Here is a 14124-nt window from a genome sequence, read left to right as displayed (position 1 = left end):
TTTTTTTAGGGCTATGGGTAATGTGTGTGCCATTAGAAAGAATGATTTTTTAGGGGAACAGTGACTTTTAATACAAGCTCGCCAGTGTAAAGCTGCCGGAGATGCGCGGCTCCGGCCGCGATCTTTTTCAGTTGCTGAATAGCGCGATTGCGTATGATTTCGGATCGCGAATACGAATGTGCGACCGATAATCCGATTCTGCTTGATGAATCAGGGGCAATGTCTGATTCCATGTTTTATAGAGACTATTGTTCATCTTGGGTTGTCATCTACAACTTACTGCTAATGCATATTCAAGGTTGTCAACGTTTCTGCTATCTTTTTTATGTACACTGAGCTCCCAGTATCCCTAGAAAACTGCCAGGAATTTAAGAAGTTACATGAAGATGGCCAAGGATCGGGCTTTCAGAAGACCAGGTGAAGATGGTGGTGCTTGTGACCTAACAAGGAGAAGTGAATCTAGTTGAAAATTTGTGATTAGGTAGGTAATGTTATTTTATTACAGAAAGGACATGCCGTCACTTAGTTGCATTTTTTATTGTTAATGTTTAATTGTGCTTTAAAGGAAGTATTACTGTTCAGACAATGATGTTGATAATTAGCTAGGTCTGCCTACCATCAGTCTCCTTTCCCAAGCCCCTTTTGTAGATGATACTTAGCAGATGCCAAGGCATTTATCATGTGGTCAACCAATAAAGCAATGACCTCTGTTTCCTGCAGCAAAGCCTATTTATTAGCTACAACTAAAACGTGCAAAGAAGGACCAATGTTCCTATATGGGTACAGGTTCAATTTGAATAATACAGTTAATAGAAACATCTTAACAACAAGATTTCCAGAATATAAATTCTGTATTTTGTATATAAATTTCTTAACTCTGCTACATGCTAGGACAAAAAGCTATGTAAACCATGAAGGTATGTACAGCAACCAGATATCATAATTTAATATTCCATCTGCTAACAAAACTGATAACTGATAACTAACTGATTGCTTAAAGCCCACTCCTGTACAGTGCACATCTATCTTTGGTTATGCTGCTAAAAAGTAGCTATAAGCACAGCAGTGGTAATTAGCCTCTCCCACCACCCAAAATATAAATATCCCAAGTGCCCCCCAGCCAGTGACATGTCAGGGTTGGGTCCTATGCTTATGAATTCAATTTCTTCTCAGAGCCTGATGGGGAAATAGGAATCGTTTATTGCCATGGAAACAAGTGAGCAAAGTAAATAGAGGGCTGAGATACTGTAATTATCCATAAATGTCACTGTGATAGTGCAGTGCCTAAAAGTGAGAAAATCATGGAGCAGAATGTATAAAGAAGATAAGGCTGAAGGGTGAAGGAAGATGGAATTAGGTGAAATTGCAGAGATAAATATAAAGGCTTGGTCCTCACTGAAACAAAGAACACTAAGAAATGCAAAGCCTGAGTGATTACAAACACAAATGAATTTGAAAATCAGGAATTATTTATTCCATGTATTGTAGTATATCATTATCTATTTATTATCTATTTCATATCCTCAAGATTTGTACTTTTGTAGGACCAGATTTTTATTTCATTGGATTCAATTTGAAAATAAAATTAATCTTTATTAGGACACTTACATTTAGAAATTTGTAACAAATATTGATGATATGTTACAGAGGGCAATTGGACAAAAGCAGAAATTAATTTCTTCAGTATTTTAGTTTATATTTTTTAAACCTCTTTTTGCCATCTCTCCAGTTGTAAACTAATATTGAGAAAAAACCCTGACATTTGCATGTTGAATATCTCTAAAATGCAGCTATTACTATCTCAAGAAAACAGAATTTTTTTTATATATACTTTCCTAATTTCTTGCCTTGATAAATGCAATATATTGGTCCTCCACCTACAAAACTCTAAGACATTATAACCCTCACCTACACAAATTTCTTTTTTTAACCTTTGACAGCTCTTGTTCAGAGGTACTTTAAAATAAAAACATTTTAAGATGCTGGATAGGATAGAAGTGTAATACCATAAGGACCCTTAGCAACTATTGCAAATGGTGGATATCAGTAGAATAGTAAATGTTCAATCAGAGCCCTTTTTTCAGTCAAGAAACAGTATATTGAATATGTGTTTCCATTGTCACTGTGTGATCAAAGGACAAATACAACTAACAAATGATCCATGTCTGCAAAGCACAGTTGTCTGGAGGTCAGTTATGAGAAGTGAATCACCAACAGAGAGGGCCTTTAGGATCTTCTGGGCTTCACTGAAATTAGTTCACAAGGGGGGCTGTAAAAAACTTGACTAACCATGCATGGTCATGTGAAAGCATGGGGACAAAGTGGGCAGTGGTGCAATCAGGAACAGCATGGGGTTTGTACAGATAATACTTCCATACTACCACGCTCCAATGACAGCTCTGCAGGGGACGACACTAGCTAGGAGCTATATAACAAAGGTCAATATTTGAGGGAGGAGGGCACTATGAGGAGGTACTATACCAGTTAGGTAGTAATTGAGGTCTTTATGATAATGGGCGCTGCAACAGTAGGCACACCAGCTGAGAGTAAGTACAATAAAGAAAAGGACATGGTGTTTGGAATCCTAAGACCAGTCCTGACCATCTCTCCTATTAGGTTCCAGAACAACAAAGAATGGGCCTAATTTAATGAAGCTCTCCAAGGCTTGAGAGGATACACTTTTATCAGTGAACCTGAGTGATCCATCAAATCTGGAATGGATCTGGTCCAGGATTGAAAACATTTGCTAACAAATAGCAAATTACTTTTAAGAAATCTATTCCAGGTTTCCTGGATCACCCAGATTTGCTGATGAAAGTGTATCTTCTCCAGCCTTTGAGAGCTTTAATAAATCAGACCCATTGTGTCAAAACCCTGGTTTAACCTTATATACGACACTGCTAACTTGGTCCATGCTAACATATCAACTGGAAATACTGGAAAATGTGAAGATGAAAATGCTGAGTGATCTGATCACTGACTGGTTGAGCACATCGCCATCTCAATTTATTGCTAAGTAATTATGACATTTAGTAATAATAGAACCATTTTTATAAAACAAGATGTGAAGTTGTGTTGTACTTTTTTAAACACAGAGAAAAAAGATATACACATCTTAACAGTCTCTGTTAGTACACCTTATGGAAAGGTTTACTTTTTTAGCTCAAAAAAGGTTGAGATTTTGTCTATTGCTCCTGCCAATGATTAAAAAAGGTTGGTCAAGTTATCTGAACTCAATCATTCCAACGTAAGGAAGCTAACGTACCAGTGGCTGGTCAGCATATTTAGGCCAACACTTGGCAGATGTTAAAATAAATCTCAAATGAAGAACCCCAAAATAATACACAATATGCATGTACCTTTTGCAAAGGTTGTTGTCATATTGCACGTGTTTTCAATTAGGAGATCTACAGTTTGCCATGGAACATTTAGGCAGAGTCCAGGCTTTCTGAAACTACGCAAGTCAACCAAATGTCAGTTATATATTCTTCACTATATCAATGTGTGCTTAAAGGGAATGTGAGGCCACCTGTCAAAAAATTGAACTTGAAATAGATATTTCAACACAGAAATTATCCAAAGCAAATTAGCAAATCCACCAAGGAAAGGCTCAAAATGAGGAAATAAAGGGTTATAAACTGGCCTAGTCTAAGCCGAGATGTTTCACTCAGTGCTCTCTGAATAGTCGCCATGCTGAAATGAAGGGCTGGAAGAAATAAAAGATTAAAACAGTCTAAAGCAAGTACCCACAAACAAGATATGCTCACTTTTAGCAGTGTTTTGTGCCAGCAACAGGATAGCCAGCAATGCTCACTCTTTTTTTGCCTCTATGGGCTTACACATGATCATACAAATCGCTGAAGGAGAGTAGAGAACACTAACCCAATGCTGTAATACTTGTTAAATTGCAGAAGTGACAACTGTTCCTTAGCAAAAATTTGACAAAGAATCATGTAAATAACTTGCTAGCTAAAAATCACTGTTATTGGTTTTATTTATGACTACTGTGTAAAACACAACAAAGTAAAAAAAAATCCACAGGGACCACTAGATATGACCAACTGGAGTCCCTGACTCTTGACCTCATCAACAAAAAAACAAAAAGTTTTGATCCAATTTGAAAAAACTGGGGGAGGAGTAAAATGGAAGAGCAACTAGATTTGTATGACCTACAACAAATGTAAGATGTAAATTCAGTGTTTGTTATATACAATCAGGGGTAGAAAGATGAGGTAGACTCACACAGGACCCTGCTGGCTTTGGGACCTAAGGTAACAGTCGGAATTTCCTTTTTTTCAAAAAGCAAAACAAATGGAGGGGTCAGACTATAGATATAGGATCTGAAATTATAAAACAAGCTGCTTCTTTATTTTCTCTCCAAAGTTGTTGGGGCTGACTTAAAAACAGAATGGGCTGCAGATCAGGTTGGTAAGAGCCATGCTTCCCCTAAATATATTAGCCTTTCTGAAGAATAAAAAAGGTCACTGCATCAAAAGCTTACATTTTATTGAATGCTAGCCATGCACAAAAATCAGTTCTTTCTACAGTAGAACCCCGGTTATCCGGAACTCAGATAACCAAAATATTCAGATAACTGGCACCCTACATCTCCGCTTTCTTGATTGATCCTGCAGCCCTAGAGGAGCTTTGGCATGTGTTCTGCATCCAAGAACATATGCCACAGCTCTGCTAGGGCTGCAGGAGCAATCAAGAAAGCAGAGCTGTCAGCACAGTAGAGCTCCGCTGATTTCTCCACTCCGTGATTGGCTTAGGAAAGGGAAATCTAAAAAGGTTTAGAACAAAAAATCAAAAATTAAGATAGGAGGTCTCTAAAAATGTAATACTGTTACAACATGGAATCACAATTTACAGGTATAATGTTATTTCCGTAAGTACATATTATTTTATTTGCTGTTTACACCCACCACTGCTTTGTAAATATACCACCAAATTTGATATCTCCACCATTTGGTGCCTGATGGGATCCACCAAAAAGCTAGAGATTCATCATTTGGCCACCTTCCATAACTTACACAAAATCAATTTCTACCTTATGTGCCTGACTGCCAACTCCTGATGAAGCAGAAAATTTTGCTATCCAAGCAACTATAATATTGACTGTAAAGTATATACAGTGATATTTCTAGACAATTTGTTTTGATTTAATAATGTTATACATTGTACCTATATTTAAGCAGTAGTATAAAAATATTTAATCGTAACCCTACTGCGTAAATACCTAAAAAGTCCCAGGTGTCATTGAAACACATGGACATGGTAAATTCCCTCAAGGAAATGTTCGAGGGAATGTCAGATTCTGTTTTATAAATAGAGCCCATGGAGTGCATTATTTCGAATGAGTTGCCTAAGCTGTAGATCTGCCTTGTTAAAGCACTCAAATGTACTTGCAGAATAAAAATTTTACATAAAACAACATTTAAAAAAAAAAATAAGACCTAGTGATATGATTTTTTTTGCGTCAAGATAAATGTCGATCCTAAAAAGGAAACTAATAAAACTATATGCTCCTTTAAAGGGAACACAAATAATGTAGGAACTGGCTGGATGAACCACAAAATGCAGTGCGCCGTAAATCTATGGATGTGGAAAATTCATTGGCACCTTTAGTGCTACAGGAGAATGAACACTAGAATCACTGCCAACCTAACAAGTGTACTCATTTTTTAAATTTTTTTGGGCAAGATGCTTCTTTTTTCTTTTTCTTTTTGCCTTTTTTTTCTGACTGGCAAATAGTACCTCATACAGCACATTTAGTACTGCAAGCTAAATAGTAAAATGATCAAGTTGTTTTGGTTGTAAGTTCTTTTGGGTAGGGTCCTCTCCTTCTCCTGTGTCATTTTTTTGAACTGTGTTTTATGAAGGTGTCTCATCTGCAATCCCTATTTATTGTAAAGCACAGCATAATTTGTTGGTGCTTTATAAATATCTTTAAATTGTGCATCACATACCTTTTGTGGTATATTGTTTTTTAAAGCAGGTGCTGAGGTTTCTTTTTTTAGATCCCGTATTTCAGCATGTCTGCTTGACTAATGTGGGTCTGTTGGCACCTAGTGTACCTGTATGTTGGTGTGTACTGGAGTGACACTATAAAAGATCTGCAGTATAATGAACTCCATAATGTGGCATGCCTTACAGTGCAACGCATAGTTGAGAAGCCCATATTATGTCAACCTATGGATTGCCTGAACCTGTCTCTATGAGGATCAGCCAACACATTTCATATACACTGTCAAAAAGAGGGGCTATCTCCATGTGTAAATCATAAAGATAATAGGAAATGTAAAAATAATACCTAAAAAAAACTCCATCCACACAATACACTTCCATGCACACATTGCCCCTGATTCATCAAGCAGAATCGGATGATCGCTCGCGCATTCGTATTCGCGATCCGAAATCGTACGCCGTCGCGCTATTCAGCAACTGAAAAAGCTCGCATTGCATTCAATACAGTTATTTTGTATTGAATGCAATACAAATGGATTTTGAATTTCCCGCCCCGCCCGGCCGGGACGTACACATGCACCGACGTCACCAGGAACTCCCCCGTTGACTCATCGGATGCAGAAGCAGGAAGAAGAAAGACGGAGATCGCGGCGCTGGACGGCAGGGGACCCCGGCGGATAAGGCAAGCGCTCTATTTACTAACCTTCTCTAGGTGTTCCAACCCCCGAGAGTGACTCGGTGATCTTCAGTCCTGTGATAGTGTTTCTGTCCAGTAAAAAATGACTGGATTCAGGCGACTACCATCACTACCAATGTTTCCAGTAAGTTAACATTAGAGGCTGAGGCTGCCTGTCGGATATTAACAGATGTTCTGGACAGCTAAAATAGAGAATAAAACTGTTGAATGACAAAGGTTTTATTTCATTTAGTCCTAACAGCACCTTTTTTTTTATTTGACATTTTTATAAATGCTCCTTACGCCATTATTTAATTTGAGAGTAATTTGACAAAAGCCTCTGATTACTTAATTTTGCAGCCAAACAGAATCCTGACCCCTATGGTGCTGGGGACCACTGCAATCATATTACCTACTACGTCTGTAGTTATGAACTTTGTTACTGCAGCCCATAATGCAACATCTGTGGTATATCCAGTATTTGGGATTACAGACTGGATATGTTATGTGTTCCCTATTCAGAGAACATAAGTTCATGTGTAAATATGCCAATAGTGCATTCACTTTTTGGGGAATGTTTTGGGAATGGACAAGAATATGAATACAGCTTAGTTATATTTACCTATTTCTCTGTTTTTATGCTTAATTACTAATTTGTAAACTTGTTGTCTTGTTGGTGTATATTTTACCAAACACATGGACATTTTAGTACACCTGACATAGCAAAAATATTAAAGTGCCTTGACTGGTGCCTTCTAAAAAAATTCTTGTTTACTGCCTGTCATGCCAATGCTCATACTTCAGGTCATCCTGAGCAATTTGCAAGTGTAAAGATAGGACAGTCTGACTTTGGCTGGCCTTGCTGCAAGCTAGACTTTCTTAGTGGAACATTTAAACCTGGTAATCACTCCACTAACCTAAAAGTGGAAATCTAGGCTCATCAAGTTCATTTCATCTTCATTACAATTGCCAATAGCGGCGCTGGATGTTCTTCCTTCTTAGAGGTACTTGGACATCTCTAGGGTGGATAGTAGAGCCTGTGCAAACTACAGCTGAGCTAGGCTGCATCACTCCAATCCAGATGGTAGGGGCATGCAACGGAACCATTTGTGTAGTTATGGGGTTAGAGGTTGTCAGGTTTTTGTTTTGTTTGATCTAGGACTAAGAGAAATATCAAAGGCAAATCTCAATAGTTTTTTAGATTGAATTGATTTTTGGGTGTGCACATCTGGTGAAGTCATCACTCATTAATTTACTATGTACAATGTACTTGACGCACAAAAATGTGGACAGAAACATCAAGATGGATGGATGGGAGCACAGCTTGAAATGATGACACTGCCTAAATAATAAAGACATATAAAAGTGAAGAGATGACTTGGTCCACCAGGCTCCAACTGTTATTAAGATGTCACTTTGGACAGAATTCATAGAAGTAATTGCTGATACCTGAGATACTGGATGAAAATGACGAATTATTTTTAGGCATTTCTAAAATATATTTACATTGAGGGTAAGAAGTATTTGATCCCCTGCTGTTTTTGTACGTTTGCCCTCTGACAAAGAAATGACCAGTCTATAATTGTAATGGTTGGTTTATTGTAGGTGTGAGAGACAGAATAACAACAAAAGATCCCTCAAAAACCCAGTGCTCAAAAGTCAGAGCTTGATGTGCATTGTAATAAGTGAAACAAGCATTTGACCCTCTTGAAAAAAAATTGACTTAGTACTTGGTGGCAAACCCCTTGTTGGCAATCACAGGGGTCAGACGTTTCTTGTAGTTGGCCACCAGGTTTGCACACATCTCAGGAGGGATTTTGTCCCACTCTTCTTTGCAGATCCTCTCCAAGTCACTAAGGTTTCGAGGCTGATGTTTGGCAACTCGAACCTTCAGCTCCCTGAAATATTTTCTATGGGATTAAGGTCTGGAGACTGGCTAGGCCACTCCAGGACCTCCATGTGCTTCTTCTTGAGCCACTCCTTTGTTGCCTTGGCCGTGTGTTTTGGGTCATAGTCATGCTGGAATACGCATCCACGACCCCTTTTCAATGCCCTGGCTGAGGGAAAGTGGTGCTCACCCAAGATTTGACTGTACATAGCCCCGTTCATTGTCCCTTAGTTGCGGTAAAGGTGTTCTGTCCCCTTAGCAGAAAAACACCCCCTTCGCATAATATGTCCACCTCCATGTTTGACGGTGGGAATGATGTTCTTGGGGTCATAGGCAGAATTCCTCCTTCGCCAGTTCTGACTTTTGAGTACTAGGTTTCTGAGGATTCTTTTGTTGTTATTCTGTCTCTAACAGCTACAATAAACCTGCCATTACAATTATAGACTGGTCATTTCTTTGTCAGAGGGCAAACGTACAAAATCATCAGGGGATCAAATACTTCTTTCCCTCACTGTATATATAAATATTCATATTTGAGGAACCTGGAAAAACATTCTTGATATAAGCCATCTTCAAGAACAGTTTTCCAACATCGCAGCAAGGTCTCGGCTGTACCTAAAGAATCTCAGAACATCAGCACTTGGACTACTATAAGCCTTGTGCTTGGACTTCACTTCTGTACAACTCACTTTGACACTTCCCTCATTGTAATGTAGAACATCTCAGTGGGGATATTTCATTTTTTAATAGCTTTGTAGAAATATTATGAATATTTCTGCTTTTTCAGTTATCAAGGAGACAGCAGGAAGATGACAACCCTTTGACTCATCTACGAGTTATGAAATTCTGTCAAGGTGAATAATATACACTAAATAAAATGGTGATGCTAATGAATGTTTTCAGTATAACACTGTGTTATGCAAAATTTAAATATGTAAAGCTAACAGCCCTAAATAAATAAACAGTCTGCAAGACATTTTTAACATGCTACTTTATATGCAACAATAATATTATTTTAAAAAGACAATTTTCATATCATTAAAAAACTATCCCTAAACTCCAGTAGCATTTTCTTAGTCTAAGTAACAGTCAGCATTTTCTTAGTTTTTTCTGTCTAATCAGACATCTCTCCCCAATGATTAGACATTGATCAGTTAGAGTGGAAAAAATTAGGTTAAAATGTTTTTTTTTTTGCAGGTGTTTAGCAGACAGTGCAATTTTATAGCAAAGACACTGCATGCAGCATTTCATGGGTGGTAGGCTGCTCATTTATAGACTTGAATAGGAACACTCTGGTCTGCTAAAAAGTTTTTAAGTGATTTTAACCATCATGATTGATGATGACCAAGTGATTGTAAAGAAAAAGAACAAACAAACAATGTGTTTCTACTCCTTACACCTCCTCCTCCTTGTTCCTGAACAAGAAAACCACAATGATGGCAAATCACTTCTAAAGCATTTTTCTAGCATTCCACCTATCTTAACCATATGTAACTGCTCCCAGGCACCTAGCAGTTGGAATTGGGTGCATAGTAAGTGGTGGTGACCACACTAACATGAGACTGTCTGTGTGAACAATCCCTGTGTAACCAAGAGGGCTAATATGCATGGAAGGTTTGTAATCAAAGCCAAGAACTGCAGAGGAACCAGGATTTTTTATTCAAAGAATTTAAAAAAGAATATAAAAAAAAGTCAAAGAAATAGAACATGCATTTTTCGTTCCAAGCTAATTGCCCCTAATTAACAGGAAATTTATATTAAAAAATGTGATCTTCTGTTTGCAAAAGTTAAGTGCAAAAGTACCTTACCTCCAAACCCAATACATGATGCATGATAAAACCCAATACACGGTAAACGTGAAAATAACTTAAAACCAACTCTATACCTAAACTTATACTTCAAATGCTACCTAACCACAGAACCCTAAAACATTTTAAGGGCAAAGTAATGACTTCTGTTTATAACCCACTGATACTTACCTTATTACCTTCTCCATGCTCGCAAAGTGGCCTATTGGTCTATCACAACCATGACAAGGAAAGACCTTTGTACCAAAATCTTGTTTCCCATCCCCCAATCTCTAAGTGACATTGCTTGAGCCTGGGGATCAACATAGAGCATATGTGTATGCCTAGCATTACCTGCAATCTACTATATGGTGGACTGCAAGAGGCTGAACACCAGGGTAAATTTAGGTACTTACAATGACTGCATTTAATACCATATTAATGATTATAGCAAATCAGTTATTTGTATATTTTAAATCTTTATTGTTTTCAGATTTTATGATGCTTTTAGAAAACTTAGACCGTGTAGACATGATAATTGTTGACGAGATGAAGTATTGAAATTTTCTTGGGTGAAAATCTGGTGTGTACAGCAGCCCCCCAATGTTCTCGTCTGTATGCATCTACATTAATTGGTGTCATTTTATATATATCTAAAAACTCTCTGCCACAAATGTTTTGAGCTAATAATTTTCTGAGTTTTCTGCCTATGATGGTTGGTATAATGTATTATTGTTCCCAACTCTCCTTGTTTGGAAATGCCTTTTCAAATGCCTATGAAGTGTCTGTATGGGTTTTGGGATAGGCTTGCAGGTAAACTTGATGTGATGGCCCTCAAATGCATAATACCCATTTTGCAAACACAATGCATCCACTGAGCAGTCCCACTACATTTTATCGAGGCAGTTGGACAGACAACCAGTTACTAGATGCATCAAAACTGGTTCTATGTACACTCTCTTTGTTTCAATGGTAGATGAGGGTTTCATGGGGTTGGTGGTTGATTGTCATTTTGCTAGGCTTTAAAACACCTGATAACTGCAGCCTAAAAGGGTACAAAAACGTCACTGTGTGAATGCCTTGTTACTACACTGCATTTTTTAAACCTTGCTTGTTGTTGACATGTATCAACAGACCCCAAATTGTCCAAATCTTTCCAGCCTATTCAGAGAACAACATATGAGAACAAATCAAAAAATCAGAAGCCATTATGCACAAAATCTTTGTTCATACCAACATACAAACATGGAGAAACCTATGAGCCTCTCTCCCCCCAAACTGATTTTCTTTGTATTATATACCAGTGTTGTAGACCCTGCTCGCCCACAATTTTGGACAGTCTGATATGAGGCTTTCTTGTAGACACCAGCTGCTAACTGTTGGATGCTGTCAGCTCCCTTGAGCTTCTACCTTTTCAGTGTGTATATCCCATTAACTCATCATTGCCCATTCAAGGCCCTGCTGACAGAGGAGCAGTAACCATTGTACACACAGCTATACACCCAGGAATTGTGGTCTTTGTGCCAGCCTGTGACTTACTGATTGTTTTTCTGGAATGTGTGCATAGTCATGTTTTTTCTACATTGTATGTTCGATGCTTACAAATGCCCCAGCAGATCCTGCTTTAGGATGACAAGATGTTTACAAGCATATATTCTGTCATCCTTCATCATCTGCACTCTTGGATGATGTGTGGAAAGAGCTGTACAATGATGGAGCCTGTACACCAGTGTCACCTTGAAAAGCTGCCATCATTGGTACCTCTTGTCCGCACATCACAAAGTACACATCCTTTCTTCCATGCAAATAGAAAATTTGCATTTAATAACTACCTATTATTTTTGTAATGCTTCATATCAAAGATCATCAACAACTAGTCCAAAATACTGCCCCTGGAAAATGGAGAAACTCAGGGATCAGTAAAAAGAAGCAGAAGGGCATTTTAACATCTGCAAATCGCTGTTTTGTTAGTACAAAGGCATTGGTGGAGACAGCAGGGTGTCATTTTTCAATGTGCACTGGGGTTACCCATGGCAACCTATCTTTTTTTTATTTGAATGACCTGGTTGCTATGGTTACTGCACTGTGAACATAATCAATATGCTTTGCACTGCTATATTAAAAAAAACACTGAAGGCTCTGAATTAATTAGGCAGAAAGCAAGCATTATGGTGATTAACCCATAACAACCAGTCAGCTGTCACCTTCCTTTACTGCACATGGAAGAAATGCGACAGATTATCAGTTACTATGGGTTAAAACTAATTTTTGCTCTTATAGCACTGCTGCATATGTATGCATGCAAAAATGGCTTTATTCATTAACACAAAGCAATGAAAAATGATGTAATGAAAAATAATGTCCAAAATCTCTATCCAGTAATAATGTTTCAGTGCAAGTGTGGTCCTAGCAGAGACATTAAATTATATATGTGTGTGTGTGTGTGTGTGTGTATATGTGTATATACACACACACTAATGAAAGATGGCAATTTTCAGGCAATTTTAACCACATGACCAATGAAGATCCATTGGATCAAGTCAATCATGGACAGCCTTATCTCACCCAAGCCAGGTAAAATTGCCTGAAAATGTCCCTGTGGGTTTCTAGCATTGTTTGACCTCCTACACATTAAACAAGGAAAGAAATGATGTATTGGAAGCCTTAACTCCACACCATGACTGTAAAGTGATGACATTGCCACAGCAGCCCCCTCCCTTTCTCTCCATTGCAGGAGTGACTGTACTGTATTCTTAAGCACCTCCTCCATTTTTTTTCCTCCATCTCTGATACACATTAACCCTATATATATATACATATATATATATACATATATATATATATATAATATTTTACATGATTTGAATGAATGATGATAGTAATCAGCAGCCTTTAGGAAAGACAGACACTGTCATACACTATAAAATACATGTATTTTAGGATAAAAGATACCGCCATCATTAGGTTCATTCTGTTGTAACTGAGGCTGAAGGTGAATCTGACCATGGTGTCATGGTGTCACCTCTGCATAATTCATCGTTTTAATAAAGTAGCAGATCTAGGCAGGAGAAGCCTGCTGACAGGCATCTGCTGCAGGATAATAAATCTCCTTTGTGTTTTTCTAATCCTACTTTTCAATGGATGCTGGAGAAGACATGGTCTCCCTGCCTCTTACCTGCCGACAAAATTCTCCAATACTGAGCTCTTTCCGGCGCTCTGACCCCCAACCACGGCGATCTGAGGCAGATCTAGATTGGCATTCTGTCCAATGGCTGAGAAGGCATCCTGAAGCCGGTTGACCAGCGGGATCAGCTCTTCCATTCCTCGGTTGCCCATCTTTGAAGTCTGACAGTGACAGTGTGGGGACGGTGCAAGCCTTTCTCCCTCACACCTTGTCCCCTGTGACAGTGGGAGGGGGATGTGCAGGACCCCTTGGATCTACGCAGTCCTGTTCTCCTCCTCTGCTTCTTGCGCTTCCCCAGACTGCCAACTCAGGCACATCTAACCAGTGGCTCCTAGAGGGATTTAAATAGCAATAGATTTTTCGCCAGCAGGGGGCGTGCGCTGACTGTTTGCTGTAGGCAAGGCTGGAGGATCAGGGGAAGTGTAAGTCTTTGAAAAGATTCTCTGTGCTAGAGGATGATGAGATTGTCACACTGCTGTCAGAGAGAAGTATCTCTATATAGAAATGACCTGGGAGGCAGCATTTACTGTGCAAAAGGGAAAAAAAAATTTGCTGTGCTATAAACGATATGTCATCCCAATCAGTAAAATCAGTTGGAAGCTTGTAATTGTCAATGTTTTTT

General features: G+C 38.5%; 1 protein-coding gene across 11 annotated transcripts in view; it reads right to left on the bottom strand.

Annotated features, from left to right (window-relative positions):
- Positions 1 to 13835, bottom strand: part of DNM1 (dynamin 1) — a 140644-nt gene extending 126809 nt beyond the window's left edge. For 9 of the 11 annotated variants that reach the window (XR_011923393.1, XM_072430556.1, XM_072430555.1 and 6 more), the window contains exon 1: positions 13494 to 13834. Coding sequence is in view for 10 of the 11 variants with exons in the window: in XM_072430556.1 (XP_072286657.1) it covers positions 13494 to 13654 (161 nt within the window). In the remaining variant the exon portion in view is untranslated. Of the gene's footprint in view, positions 1 to 13493 lie in introns of all 11 variants that reach the window. The other 2 variants (XM_072430547.1, XM_072430549.1) reach the window with 2 other exon arrangements.
- Positions 13836 to 14124: the final 289 nt, after the last annotated feature.

Source organism: Pyxicephalus adspersus, chromosome Z, assembly GCF_032062135.1.
Source record: "Pyxicephalus adspersus chromosome Z, UCB_Pads_2.0, whole genome shotgun sequence".
Classification (NCBI taxonomy): domain Eukaryota; kingdom Metazoa; phylum Chordata; class Amphibia; order Anura; family Pyxicephalidae; genus Pyxicephalus; species Pyxicephalus adspersus.
This window is presented reverse-complemented; position numbering and strand designations above follow the sequence as displayed.